General features: G+C 38.6%; 1 protein-coding gene across 2 annotated transcripts; it reads left to right on the plus strand.

Annotated features, from left to right (window-relative positions):
• The first annotated feature begins 275 nt into the window (after window positions 1-275).
• Window positions 276-13319, plus strand: dhx9 (DExH-box helicase 9). Of its 2 annotated transcripts, XM_088927851.1 has the most exons (28): window positions 276-320; window positions 1058-1186; window positions 1559-1699; window positions 1783-1912; window positions 2179-2318; window positions 2608-2756; window positions 4475-4521; window positions 4707-4843; window positions 5178-5267; window positions 5627-5788; window positions 6048-6125; window positions 6230-6421; window positions 6536-6677; window positions 7039-7121; window positions 7263-7419; window positions 7614-7711; window positions 7924-8137; window positions 8239-8333; window positions 8676-8749; window positions 8969-9121; window positions 9432-9592; window positions 10270-10381; window positions 10553-10714; window positions 10841-10968; window positions 11082-11311; window positions 11497-11612; window positions 12063-12263; window positions 12420-13319. In XM_088927851.1, exons 2-28 carry the CDS (start codon window positions 1076-1078, stop codon window positions 12715-12717), a joined length of 3801 nt encoding a protein of 1266 aa, XP_088783977.1. In that variant the 5' UTR covers window positions 276-320; window positions 1058-1075; the 3' UTR covers window positions 12718-13319. The 2 variants fall into 2 exon arrangements, with proteins under 2 accessions (XP_088783977.1, XP_088783978.1); XM_088927852.1 differs by lacking the exons at window positions 276-320; window positions 1058-1186; window positions 1559-1699; ... (1 more) ...; window positions 2179-2318; window positions 2608-2756 and adding an exon at window positions 2862-3898.
• Window positions 13320-14192: the final 873 nt, after the last annotated feature.

Below are 14192 nucleotides of genomic sequence, written 5' to 3' on the forward strand. Positions count from 1 at the left end.
CAATTCCCTATATAGAAGGAAAACTACATCCCTAAACGTCCTACATTTTGAAATGTTTGCCACAACCATGTCTATCAAATAATGCACAAAGACAGTCAACGTGTGGCGTTTTTTACGCCATATTGCTGCAGTCAACAGTCTTAAGGTTAGATTTTTTTCTCGGCAGTCTTAAGGTTAGACTAATGGATATGGTTACTTTATTTTCTGAAAGTTTGTGGTCCAATATTGGATGGCCCCGCCCCCGGTATTATAGCTTGCTTCCGGGACGGCCATTTTGTATTTTGGCGAGGAAGTGGGTTCCTTTGCGACTGTTTATACAGGTTTGTGGGCCATTTATCTTGAAATCCTGTTTTGCAGACGGGAAAATGCGTGTGCAATTCAGAGAGATACAAAATATCCAGTGAAGCTGTACTGTTCAATGAATTGTGATAGCTACAAGCCGGTATTTGCGAGTTAGCCTCTATTAACTGGTGTGACACGGGTTTTTGTGTCTCTGCATACCACACTGCGTTACTCTGGTGCTGCATTTCAATTGCGTTGTAACTCAATGCTATGATAGCAACGTCTGTTTTCATATCTGTTTGAAGGTGCCACGCTCCGGACCTTCACTTAGATTTTTCTTGTCTGTGCAAACCTAAACTCTATACGCAAGAGGTTTTACAAGGGCAGGGATACGTGCAGATAATGTAGAAAACATGGGTCCAACTGAAAGAAAGAATGCTTCATTTTTACAGAACCAAAAAAAGATTCTGGCAATTGTGCTTTAAGCTTTCATCGTTTATTCACATGCAAAATCCTCATCAGCTGCTCAGCAGTAGCACAGCAAAAGTGTTGATCTTGAAAATGTCTACATAGTACAGTAGTGTTTAGTGTACACTGAGTACTGCGGTCACGCACAGTGGGAGTTTTCAATTGATCTTTTGAAAATGTTGTATTCTAAGATGCATTTTATAAGTGCACTCACACTTTTAGTTGTGTATGTGTGTATATATATATAGTTTCTGATCTTTCCGTTCCGTGTTATTTTTTGTCAATATGTCGTTCTTACACTTACCAGGAGTATTGTCAGCGCACGATGGGTGACATTAAAAACTTCCTTTACGCCTGGTGTGGAAAGAGGAAAGTCACTCCCAACTATGAAATTCGAGCAGCTGGAAACAAAAACCGACAGAAATTTATGTGTGAGGTATGCATCTTGTTGTGCGTCCTGCGTCCTTTTTTTTTTTTCAGGCTGACTTCTGTATGATCTGTTTCAATGCAAGGCAGAACAAGTAGGTTAGCCTTAATATGGGAAAGGTTCTGCATTTTTTCTGCTGCTTGTAGGCGATTACTGCTTCGTGGGAGTCATCTTCTTAAACCTACTTCAAATATCTAACAAATCATTCATCAGCAAGACTAAAAATAGTGATTAGGAAAATGTAAATACTTCTTTCTCTTTAACAATGGCTGCTTTGTTTTAGACTTCCAGCAGTTTTAAAATGAATCAGTGGTTCGGGGAGCTTGTGTGTTGTCAGATTGCCGCTAAAATGTGCAATTTAATTCAATTGTATCCTCTCAGGTACGCGTAGAGGGTTTCAACTACACTGGAATGGGAAACTCCACCAATAAGAAGGATGCTCAAGCCAATGCTGCAAGAGACTTCGTCAATTACCTTGTCCGTATGGGGGAAGTGAATGCTAGTGACGTCCCTGCATTGGGGGTTAGTAGGCGATTGTATTTGTAAATGGGTGTTAAGGTTACCGGTTAGTTGCTTTTATCCCAATGTTTTCTTTTGGTTTAAAGGCCAGTTTACCAGCGAGTGATTGTCCTGATGGTGGGGGAGGAGGAGAAGGAGGAGGTGCAGGCGGCGGCTTTGGAAATCTGCCTCCAAACGGACCTATTCCTCCACATCTGATTGTAAAGGCTGAGCAAGGTGAGATGCCAGGAGATCCACAGAGCAAGTAATAATGGGGGCTGATTACATGTGGTTGTCATATGAACATATCAGACTGCCACTTGCCTGGCAGATGGATAATTAGAGCTTAATAGTGTTTTCTGTAGGTAAAAAAAGTGTGTGTGTGTGGTGCTAATAGTGTCATCTATTAACAGTATAGTGACAGTATATACTAAACTGATGGACCGTGATATGGTAAAATGATTGTTGATTTGACCATGAAAACTTCATTGTACACAACCCAGGTTCTGAAGCAGGACCTAGCTCGGGACCTGTTCCAGGGGTGACTGGTTTGGGCTATTCCGGTTTTAACAATGCCCAGTGGGATCGTGGCGCCAATCTTAAGGATTACTACTCAAAGAAGGAGGAACAAGAAGCACAAGCAGTAAGCCTTATTAATCCGTTACTCTGCAGTTTTCCAAACTGGTTAATAGAATAGTTTTCAAGCTTCATTTAATAAAAGAAAACATTTATGTATTCCATTTTTTCAGTCTAATGTAAGTAACTTTGATACTTGACATGAGATTTAATTTATAGAGAATCTTTATAAAGCTAAGGGTGAAATTTCCTTTCAGATTTTCCATAGAGAAGGTGCTTCCATAACACTTTCCTTTTAAATGTTACCCAGATGTCCATTATTACCAGTAACTCCTGCTTTTTTTTTTGTCTTGTAGACTCTCGAGTCTGAAGAAGTTGATTTGAATGCTGGGCTTCATGGTAACTGGACTCTAGAGAATGCCAAAGCCCGTCTGAACCAGTTCTTTCAGAAGGAAAAGAACCAGTCAGACTACAAATACAGCCAAGTTGGGCCTGACCACAACAGGTCTGGGGGATCCACTGGAGGTTCTTTTGTCAGAAAATGTTTTTTTGGTCATTTGTCCATTCCTTTGATATTCAGCTTTTCACCTTTTACTACTGTTATGTGAACCATGCTTTGAGTGATTAGTGAAAAATGTAATGGCAGCATCTCTGTTATGCAAATGTGATGATGATATGAAGTTATTTAAATAAGGAGCACTAAAGGCTTTTAGTTTTGGCAGGTCAAGAGTTGTTAAGACTGTATAACACAATGATCTTATTAATGCATTTAAACCCAGTTATGACTTTTTGGCTAAGTTACTGTGAAGCAGATTTAGTGTTTTTCTAAGACATCGGCTTCTGTATCTGCATAAAAGTGTTGAAATGTGTATGCTGCTCTGCTGAAGCTGCAGTGTTTCTGTGAATTGAAAATGTCCTAGGTGGGCAAGCCTTAAATCAAACTGTCTCCACTCTTTTGTGCATGTGAAAGGGTTAGCTGGGTTTGAATTGCAAAAACATAAGTGTCCTGATTTATAAAGTACGGCAGTGGCTCCAGGTTTTTTAGGACGTTCTTTCTGTGTGGTGACAGTATGTTTCTCAGCTAGCATGTGATACGGAGAGAGCTTTTTTGGGTGTATCATTAACCCCCAGGAAGGCTCGTAGAATATCAATGTTTTTAAGTCATACCTTGGTTTTTGTCATTGACATTTCAACAGTCTTATCCCTTTGAGATCTCTGAATGTTTTGTCTTTGCAGACCTTATATTCCATGATTAAACATTTAAAAATTGCACAACCTTAATGTGTTGCTGCATAATGGAAGATCTTCCTATTGCTTTATATTGTTTTTCGTTAAACGAGGTAATATTGTGGGAGATGGTAACACCAGAAATCACTATCTTAATGTTACAAAACATGTGACATGACTTAGGCAGCACTAAGCTGTCACATGGTTGCATCCAGTGGGGGAACGTGGTAACGTACATGGTTCTGATTTCTGGTGTTGCTGTTCCATTAGGTTTTCGAGAAGCCCACAAGGCAGATGGGACTAAGGTCATTGTTAAGCCTGGCAGAGAAACATACTGACATCCAAGATTAATCGTAGCAGTGGATAATAGGCCTCTAAGAGGCAAACTTCACTGTCTCTTGAAGCTGCTGTGCTTCAAAGGTCAGTTCTCCGTTGGTTTAAATAATTACACTTCATCGCTTCCTTTGTTAGTCTGCTATTGGTTAATGTATTGGCAGTCGTAATGGCTTTGACAGTACATTTTTTCTCTTCTAGGTGTTATTGAAATTTGCCTTCACTTCTTACATTTTGTAGATAATTGTTTTATCCGTAAAATCGAATGTATAAATGTGCTTTTGTAGTTACAGAAAACTGAAAGAAATGTCTTCTCTTCTGTCAGTTTTATAAGGGTTGCATTTCTTTCATAAACCGATATTTAAAATGCAATTTATATACACAAAAAAGCAGTCTTTGAAATCACATCCATACAAAATTAGAAGGAGAAATAATGTATGTAGTTGTGTGTGCATCGCCAGCGTTCTTCAGTTTGATAAAAGGTTGTGCTGAAGTGACTTGAGCCCTACATTTGAAGCTGGCAAAAATTAATTTTTGTGTCCAAACACAACCACTCATTTCACTTACCAAGCTGTTTTTTTAGCTTCTGTAGTTAAATTATAGTATTGTTTTTATGTAAATGTTTGGAGAAAAATGCTGATCTCACCCTTTATGTTGTTACAGGAGTTTTATTGCTGAAATGAGTATTTTTGTAAGGCAACTGGGCAGAAGTAAGTACTATTCCTTCTTTTACAGTTTGGATAAAAGCTAACTCATAATTCATTCCTTTTTTTGCTGAATTTTGTCTTAAACGGAAGACTTTTTACACTTGGATCTTTCTATAAACATAATGTATTTTGCACTCCATTGTAAATGGCCCCTGTCTGTGCCTACCCTGTTTTTATTTTTGACATAGAAATCTTTGCCCGTGAGCATGGCTCTAACAAGAAGCTGGCTGCCCAGTCCTGTGCGCTCTCTCTTGTTAGACAGCTGTACCATCTTGGAGTAATTGAGGCTTACACAGGACAAACCAAAAAGAAGGAAGGAGAAACGGTGAGTGGGATAGCTTTTGTGTAACGAGGCGTGTTGGAAAGAACTTTGAGATCGATTTGTGTCTGATCCCGGAATCTTGAAATAAAACGAGGTTTGTGACCTGGACTTCATTATCGAAAATGAATTATTTTTCCCCGCCTTGAAATTTAAAAATCAACATGTTACAATTAAATTGAACATTAAATTTCACTATGGCTATACACACGTTGCTTTGTAAGTCTCAGGTGGCAGGCCTTTTGGATTAAATTCCGTTTCAAATGGTTCTCGAAAGGTCCAATATAGCCGAATCAGACCACCACAGAAGTGTAAAAATTGTTGTTCTCTGTTCACGCAGCTGGAAGCCTTTGAAGTAAATGTTACTGATGATTTGCAGCGGCAGCTGCACTCTGTCGTTCAGGAGCTGGGCCTTCAGATTCCTCTACCGGTAAGCTCTCTTAAGACCAACATGGCTGGTGAAACTTCAGTAACATTACGTTTGTTACAACTGAGAATTATGTATATGTTGAGTGTGATAGAAATTGTTATGGGTGAAATTGTTGAGTGGCACACTATTTTAAAATCAAAGTACCCGTCAACATATTCCTTGTGTAAATGCTCCAAACGCTTTTTCACATGTTCTCTGAACCTGTGTTTTACTTTAAATATGCTTTGCTGGCAGACTGTTACTGTCACTGCTACAGTCTCTTAAGGACAAATTTGAATCTTTTTTTCCTCAAAGTCTTGGGTGAATTGCGAGTATATTATGAATGAATTTGGCAATTTTTGTCTTTTTTACATGCCCAGCCTGAAGCCCCAGGCAATCCAGTTTCACTGATACAGGGCAAAATTGCCCATTTTGAGCCCTCTCAGAAGCAGAGCATGGCTGGTGTAGTGCCCTGGTCACCACCACAAGTCAACTGGAACCCCTGGACAAGCAGTAATATTGATGATGGACCTCTTGCTTTTGTAAGTGCTGAGCTGTTTCTGTTCTTTCTGCATCATTAAGTAGTTTTAGTGCTCCTTGTGGCATTTTCATTTTACATACCTTGTGTGAGAAGATCTTGGGGAACTATCTGTGCTGCCTGACTTGTATTACCCATATTATTTCATTTGTGTTCAGTCTTTCGTGAATTTTCAATATTTGCTTAGAGAACACCACTACAGCTGAATGCAAGTTCTGGTGAGAAATTAAGGATTCTTTTTGTTTTGTTTTTTTTTCTCCCAGTGTACCCCAGAACAGATCAGTTCAGATCTACAAAATGAACTGATGTATCAGCTGGAACATGACCAAAATCTGCAACAGGTGTGTGTCACATGCAGTACTTTATTTCTTTATTCTTTATGGTGCACAGAATTTCATCTTGTGCACACAGCATCATTTTGATCACCCAGACATCTACATTTCAGATTCTTCAAGAGCGTGAGCAGCTGCCGGTGAAGAAGTTTGAACAGGAGATTATGACTGCAATCCACAGTAATTCTGTCGTCATCATTAGAGGTGCCACAGGCTGTGGAAAAACCACTCAGGTTCCGCAGTATATCCTGGATGAATACATCAAGAATGGAAAAGCTTCAGATTGTAACATTGTCGTCACCCAGGTAAGGATACAAAAAAAGTGTGACTACTGAATGAGAGGACAACAAAGTAATCTAAAATATGATATGTAAAAACTGTCTAGAATACAACAAAATGCTGTTTCTTTGTTTTGGTAGCCTCGCAGAATCAGTGCAGTTTCTGTAGCTGAGCGTGTTGGCTCTGAGCGAGGTGAAGATTTGGGGAAAAGCTGTGGGTACAGTGTGCGTTTCGAGTCCATCCTGCCCAGACCCCATGCCAGCATTCTTTTCTGCACAGTGGGTAGGTGTCGCTTACAGTCGGAGATTTAGCCAGACCAAATTTGTGTCTCCCTGGTGACACTGCAAACCCGCAGGTACTTGGCAAGATGCAGGCGTTTCTGCTGTGCTGAGAGTCATTTGCACACCAATCGGTTGTGTGCCAGCCCTTAGAGAACCCCTGCTCACTATTTGGTTCTATAACTAGCTTTAGAAAAGAGATTGCTGAACTGCTCCAAGCACAAGCCTGTTCCAATTGAGCCTTTACTTTGAAATGAGAGGCATAAGCTATAGCATTTCCATCTTGACAATGAGAGGATATCCCAATTTTTAAGTAGGTTCATTTGGGTGTTTTAATTGACTAGTATTTTTATTTTCTTCTGCAGGTGTACTGCTAAGGAAATTGGAATCTGGTATTCGAGGAATCAGTCATGTCATTGTGGATGAAATTCATGAAAGAGATCTGAATGTCAGTATTTCACATTTAATTTTTTATAGATCTTAAAGCCTCAGTGATTTTGAATGTAAAAAATCTTGAGTATTTGTCTCATTGCAATCTTGTTTTTGAGATCTTGGTTGAAGAGGGGCTGAAATGTTTTTCCTGTTGCAGACTGACTTTCTCATGGTGGTCCTGAGGGATGTTGTACAAGCTTTCCCAGAAATCAGAGTCATTCTCATGTCTGCTACCATTGACACCACCATGTTCCGTGAATATTTCTTCAACTGTCCAGTGATAGAAGTTTTTGGACGAACATATCCAGTTCAAGGTTTGTTTTTAAAATGCTTGAAAAATATTTTTTACAGCTGTAATCAAGATTGTTTCATTACTTTTTGGATTAAAGCATTAAGTTCATACTGATATAGTTTTTCACATGCAGACAACTTATCCAAAGTGTACTGTTTGTGTGACTGTGTATCATATGCACAATGCAAGCCAAATAATGCAGTTTTCCTTATCAAGAGTATTTCCTGGAGGACTGTATCCAGATGACTCAGTTTGTTCCTCCCCCATCTGATAAAAAGAAAAAGGATAAAGATGAAGAGGGTGGAGATGAAGAGGTAATTCTTTATTATCCTGATTTTGCTTAATGCTTTCGACAGTAGCTCTACATGATTATAAGGTCAGATTGTGATCCTACTGTGCTGTCAGTCCTGTCATTTATCAGTTTCATTGCAAAGTATGAAGGTCTTATTACATTTATCCTAGATTAGCAAGCAGACTGTTGCAATTGTTGAAATTCCAGTGATTTTTAAGCATTACTCTGTTTCAGACAAACTGTAATGTTATATGTGGAGCAGAATATGGCCCCGAGACCAAAAACTCCATGGCCCAGATAAATGAGAAGGAAACACCCTTTGAACTGATTGAAGCTTTGCTGAAATACATTGAAACACTCAATGTTCCTGGAGCTGTGTTGGTGTTCTTGCCTGGCTGGAATCTCATTTACTCTATGCAGAGGCATCTGGAGATGAATCCACATTTTGGTAGGTGGCTTTCTAATTCGGCACTGCAGAGATTTTGAAATAAGTGTTGCCCTTATGTGGATTTTATTTTGATTGTTATTCATTTCCTCTCTTTTTCTTAGCAAGTCACCGCTACAAGATTTTGCCTTTACACTCCCAGATTCCACGTGAGGAACAGAGGAGAGTGTTTGATCCTGTGCCTGACAATGTTACAAAGGTTAGTCATGTTCTGCAGTGTTTTGTTATATACCTTTTTTTTTTAATTTGGGTTCATAGGTGAAATGGATATTATTTAATTTGGCTCCCACCAAATTAATTTGGCCTCAGTGGTATTTTAATTGCCCTTTAAGCATGTGTTATAAAAATAGCTAGAGCTGTGTAATATCAGAAAAATGACAAACTGTAATGTAGTTCAGAGCTATTTTTTTTATTTTTGCCCTTTAACAAATGCAGTCTGCATCTTGATATAGTTAGCTAAAACTCAATTGCTCTTAAAAACTATATGAACATTTGACAATGTTTGCACTGTATGTGAGAGATGATGATTTTGTTTTTACAGGTGATCTTGTCTACAAATATTGCAGAGACCAGTATTACAATCAATGATGTTGTCTATGTGATCGACTCTTGCAAGTAAGTTCTTGGACCAAGTGGTTTAATTCTATTAACTTTTTAAATTGTAGTTCTGTTAAATCGCAAATCCATTAATAGGTCATATAAGCAATTATATTTATTATAAGCTTATAAACTGAACCCCCCCCCTTGGAACAAATCTACCTAGTTCTCCTGGATAGCCTACTTGTGCAATATGATTTGATGACTAAGAGCTGTGTTCTTGTTTTTAAATTAAAGGCAAAAGGTTAAACTGTTTACAGCCCACAACAACATGACTAACTATGCTACAGTCTGGGCATCCAAGACAAATTTGGAACAGCGGAAAGGCAGAGCTGGCCGAGTCAGACCTGGATTCTGTTTCCATCTGTGTAGCAGAGCACGCTTTGAAAGGTAAAGCAAGTCCTCATTTACATGTTCGAAATGACCTAGTACAGAACATCTGGTCACTTCGCAAGCATTCATTAACATTTTCATCCTTTGGGTTTCTTTCATTTTTTCTAGCGCTGGTGTTAATTAGAAGAATCTTAGTTGACGCTCTCATCATTAGCTGAGCAGCATGCTGCTTAGAAACCTAGAAACAATCAATAAGGGATTACATTTCCAGACGCATTGGGATTGAAAACATCTTGATGCACGTAACAGTGAAATTTCCAAGGTGACAAAAAGAAGTGAATCCTGTTCCTGCCATTTTTTTCCTCAGACTCGAAACACACATGACCCCTGAGATTTTCCGTACTCCTCTGCATGAAGTAGCCCTCAGCATCAAGCTTCTAAGGCTTGGGGGCATTGGACATTTCTTATCAAAAGCTATTGAGCCTCCTCCCTTGGATGCAGTTATTGAAGCAGAGCATACTTTGAGAGGTACTATTTATACAAGTGGTCCTTAGTCTTGGTCCTGGGGGGACCCACTGTCTGCTGGTTTTAGTTCTTCCTGGGCACTTAATCACTGGTACTAATTGGTGCGTATAATAAATCTGCTTGCTTGTTGGGACTTTTTCTGTTCTCAGGCCTGGGTTTTAAAAATATTTTAAACCCGTTTAACATGTTAACGTGCTTCAAGACTACATACCACTTTTAAATTTAGGACTCTGCTAAACCTCACGTTTATTCACTTTAATGCGCTTGGGTACAATAAGCAGCCTACAGCTTGCTAATTAAGATTGTGTTCCTTATTTCTGCCTAAAAAAATAACTCATGTAATGTGACTAGTTTATGATGAACAGAGGAGTTGAAATGTCATTTTTCAATCTACTTAAGTAGTTGGTCACATCTGATCTCACAAATCTGAATGAAGGCTGTTTTCAAACCTTCATTCCCTAATTAAGAGGGTTGATATCAATTTTAAATTCCATTCAGGTTTTTATGACCTGAAAGCCAACTTAAAAATCAAAACTGAAATCAATTAGCCTGTAATTAATTCAGCAGGAGCAAATACAACATTATAAAAGCAAGAACACCAGAACAAGGATTAAGCACCACTAATTTGCACATTTTTTTAAAACCTATCCAGTAATGCAAATGAACTTTTGTTATTTTAGAACTGGATGCTTTGGATACCAATGATGAGTTGACCCCTCTAGGCAGAATCCTTGCCAAACTCCCCATTGAGCCACGTCTTGGAAAGATGATGATTATGGGCTGCATTATCAAGTGAGTCTTATAATATTTACAGTTGGTTAATTTCATACCAGTCGTGCAATCTGAAGGTCTGAAATGTCCTTGTGTACTCATGACCTATATATAGAAATTGTGAATGTGTATATATAAATGAATAAAAATTGCTTAGCAACTGCAGCAAGATTTTTCCTGCTTCTCTTCCAGTGTTGGTGATGCTGTGTGCACAATATCAGCTGCCACTTGTTTCCCCGAGCCTTTCATCAATGAAGGGAAGCGCCTGGGGTTTGTCCACAGGAACTTTGCAGGGACCAGGTTCTCGGATCACGTAGCCCTTCTTTCCGTGTTCCAGGCCTGGGATGATGCCAGGTATGTTCGTTTAAATGACTAATCCAAATTTTAAACTCTATTCTTAATATCCAATCCTGTGGTTAATCCTCATACATTTAGTTCTGTAACCCCTTTATTGCCAGATATTCTTGTCTTTACTTGTAGAATGGGTGGCGAAGATGCAGAAGCTCGATTTTGTGAGCACAAAAGGCTAAACATGGCCACTCTGCGGATGACATGGGAGGCTAAAGTGCAGCTTAAGGATATCCTCGTTAATTCTGGATTTCCCGAAGGTAAACATTTTGTTATGTTTTCACTTGATTGGGGAAACCTAGAAATTGTGGGTTTGTTTTGAAGTATGTATCATTTTGCTTTTGAGTTTTTAGAAGGTTGTTTTATTTTTCAGAGTGCTTGATGACGCAGATGTTCAATAACTTCGGGCCAGATAACAATCTGGATGTGGTCATCTCCTTGCTGACGTTTGGCTTTTATCCCAACGTTTGCTATCACAAGGAGAAAAGGAAGATCCTCACCACTGAGGGGCGCAATGCTTTAATCCACAAATCCTCTGTTAACTGTCCCTTCAGCAGCCAAGACACGAAATATCCTTCACCATTCTTTGTGTTTGGAGAAAAGGTGAGTTTGCTCATGAGGGATGCGGAAGGGTATAATGTAAAATCATGTCAATTTTAACTACAAAATATTTTTATTTGGGCAGTGAAAGCAACTGCAATCATAATAAATGAAATTTGTGGGCATTCAGAAGGCATAGTTGTTGTAACTCTGAATTCATATAACACTGCATTTTAAATTTTGTGCAGATCAGGACAAGGGCCATCTCGGCAAAAGGAATGACTTTGGTCAGCCCTCTTCAGCTGATTCTGTTTGGGTCAAAGAAAATCACTTCAGATGGTGAACTTATTGTGCTTGATGAATGGTAAATATCGGTTATGTATTCTTTTGCCTATATAATAAGTTAAGTATAAGTATAAATTAATATTAGTAATTATTAACCAGAATTTACTACAAATATGAAATTGTGTTTCTGAATATGCATAGTACAGAAAATTTAATTGTTTGGAGTATATATTTACTGCTTGTACTCTCAACTATTAATTTCTTGACTTGTTTCACAAGAACCTGTAAAGGCTGCCTCAGCCTATACTACTGGTAGCCTGGGATTTTCAGTGGTTTTCTTTTTATGTCTATGACCGTCTAGTTTATATAAAGGATTATCGTTTTACTAGAACTCACGGATGAAATACTCTAGCTTTGACTGAAATTCCAGAAGAGCTTTTGAATGTAGTATAGTAAATTGCATATAGTAAGGTTGTTCCAGCTATACCTGAGGCCTAGTACTATTTGGTGGATTGTCATCTCTTTCTAGGATAAAACTGAAGATGCCTCATGATGTTGCTGCCTGTATTGCTGCTCTCAGAACAGGAGTAGAGGCACTTGTTGTCGAAGTAACTAAAGATCCTGAATACATAAGACAGATGGGTCCCGTGAATGAACGCATGTTGAACATCATTCGTCAAATTTCAAAACCCTCTGCCGCAGGGATACACCTAATGGTGAACAACTCAAGGTAATTTAATTTTTCTGATATTTGGTTTTGGGCTGTGCCCTGAAGGTCAACTGAATTGTTCATGACATGTTGTATTAAACTAACAGGATATTCATCTAGTTATCCAGTTTGAACATTTTTTTTTCTTTGTGACAAATAATGATTTTTATTTTCCAGGTTTGGGGACGGCCCACGGCCTCCGAAGATGGCGCGGTATGAGGGTGGTGGGGGCTACAGAGGCCGAGGAGGCTACGGAGGAGGGGGTGGCTACGGAGGAGGGGGTGGCTATGGAGGAGGTGGCTACGGAAGAGGTGGTGGATACGGAGGATTTGGAAATGGAGGCGGCGGTGGTGGTGGATACAGAGGAGGAGGCTATGGAGGAGGGGGTGGAGGCTTCAGAGGCTCAGGCTATGGGGGATACAGGGGAGGTGGAGGACACAGGGGAGGAGGGGGTTACAGAGGTGGTGCATTTTAGAAACCGTTTATGGTAAAGGGATACTGCTTGGGTGTATTTTTCCTAAAAGGCCATGGTGTATGGAAATCCTTATGTTCAGTAAACCTTTAAAATTTTGGACTTGTGGTTCTCAGAGGTTGTTTTTTTTACTTTCAATCTGTCTTTGTGGAGTTTGTTTCTAAATTTAGTATGCAGTTAGTGCTTTAGGTCATGTGTGCCCAACTCCAGGCATCAATATATGCTGTCCAGCAGATTTTCTAGGTCTCTTTAAATCCATCCTCTTAAGAATGAGAAAAGGCTTTGATTTGTATAGTTAAACAAATATTGAGTTTAGTTAGTAATTAAGGGCTCATGAGGAAGAAAAAGCAGAAACTGTCTGGTCCTCCAGGACAGGAGTTTTGTACCTCTGAGTGAAGATATTCAGTTCTCGATCTCTGCACAGTGTATTGCAATAGAATGCTTGTAAAATATCTGGACTTCAGCTGGGCTTGGAGTGTCAAATTGTTTTCAAATAAAAGGCAAATTTGTATGTAAAATGTAAGGAATCCACTAAATGTAAAAAAGGCAATATGTGAATAACAAACTCTACCCACAGTGGATTTAAATAAAACATTTAAAGTTGATTTTATTGGTTTGCTTTAAGTAGTCTTTCTATGGTACACATTTGTAATAAACATCAATAATACATGGCATATTGCACCATACAGTATGAAGATTGGGGAACTTTTAAAATATAGTTTTCAGGATTTTTAACATTTGAGAGAGCAATCTTTCATCCATCCATTTTTAACTTATAAATATCAGTATTCAGTTCCATTCAGCTTAAATGAATTTGTAGGTAAACAAAACTTTTATTTAATCTGTGCTATTGGGGAGTGGATTTGTATGTGGATTTTAGGGTGGAACCACTCCTGTAGCTGATTGAGTTTTTTAAAACTGCTAAAGAACTGAATGGAATGTTTTTGATAAACATAAAAGGGCACATTAAAAGTTTTCATAGTTAAAAAATATCTTGGATTTAGTCAGATTGAGAAGATGCAGAAATATTATGGAGACACCCAATGTCTCCCATGGTATTGACTTCAAGTTTATTAGTATTAATTTCAAGACTAAGGTTTTGTATTGCCTTTGAAAGGAGATTTGTCTCTCTTTGGTCTCCACTAGAAAGCTGCTCCAGATCATCCTCGTGTATTTGACAAAGATTATTGGGTCCAACGATGGTTACTCCATAGCCTTGGTTGTTATGAATATAGTTATTGCACATCTTCAGTTTTGGTGCTGGAAGAACCTGTTAAAAAATCAATATATAACAAACCATTGAATATCCATAATGCTACTGTGCTCTGTGTTACAAATGGATGAACATCCAACATTTATTATTAAAATGAAGTGTCTGATCTCCATGTTAAAGCCAGTTTGGCATTTAACTTTTTCTAAAATACTGCTTTTGACTTGATGAATCATCTTTCAAATAAAAATAGTCAAGAAGTAAATAC

This window comes from Atractosteus spatula, chromosome 11 (assembly GCF_055471065.1).
Source record: "Atractosteus spatula isolate fAtrSpa1 chromosome 11, fAtrSpa1.hap1, whole genome shotgun sequence".
NCBI classification, from domain to species: Eukaryota; Metazoa; Chordata; class Actinopteri; order Semionotiformes; family Lepisosteidae; genus Atractosteus; species Atractosteus spatula.

Excerpts from the sequence above, each read along its gene's own strand:
- dhx9 (XM_088927851.1), top strand. The coding sequence starts at position 1,076 with ATGGGTGACATTAAAAACTTCCTTTACGCCTGGTGTGGAAAGAGGAAA. Across the intron at positions 5,268-5,626 it reads GCCTTCAGATTCCTCTACCG|CCTGAAGCCCCAGGCAATCC; the intron begins GTAAGCTCTCTT and ends TTACATGCCCAG. Across the intron at positions 6,678-7,038 it reads CATTCTTTTCTGCACAGTGG|GTGTACTGCTAAGGAAATTG; the intron begins GTAGGTGTCGCT and ends TTTCTTCTGCAG.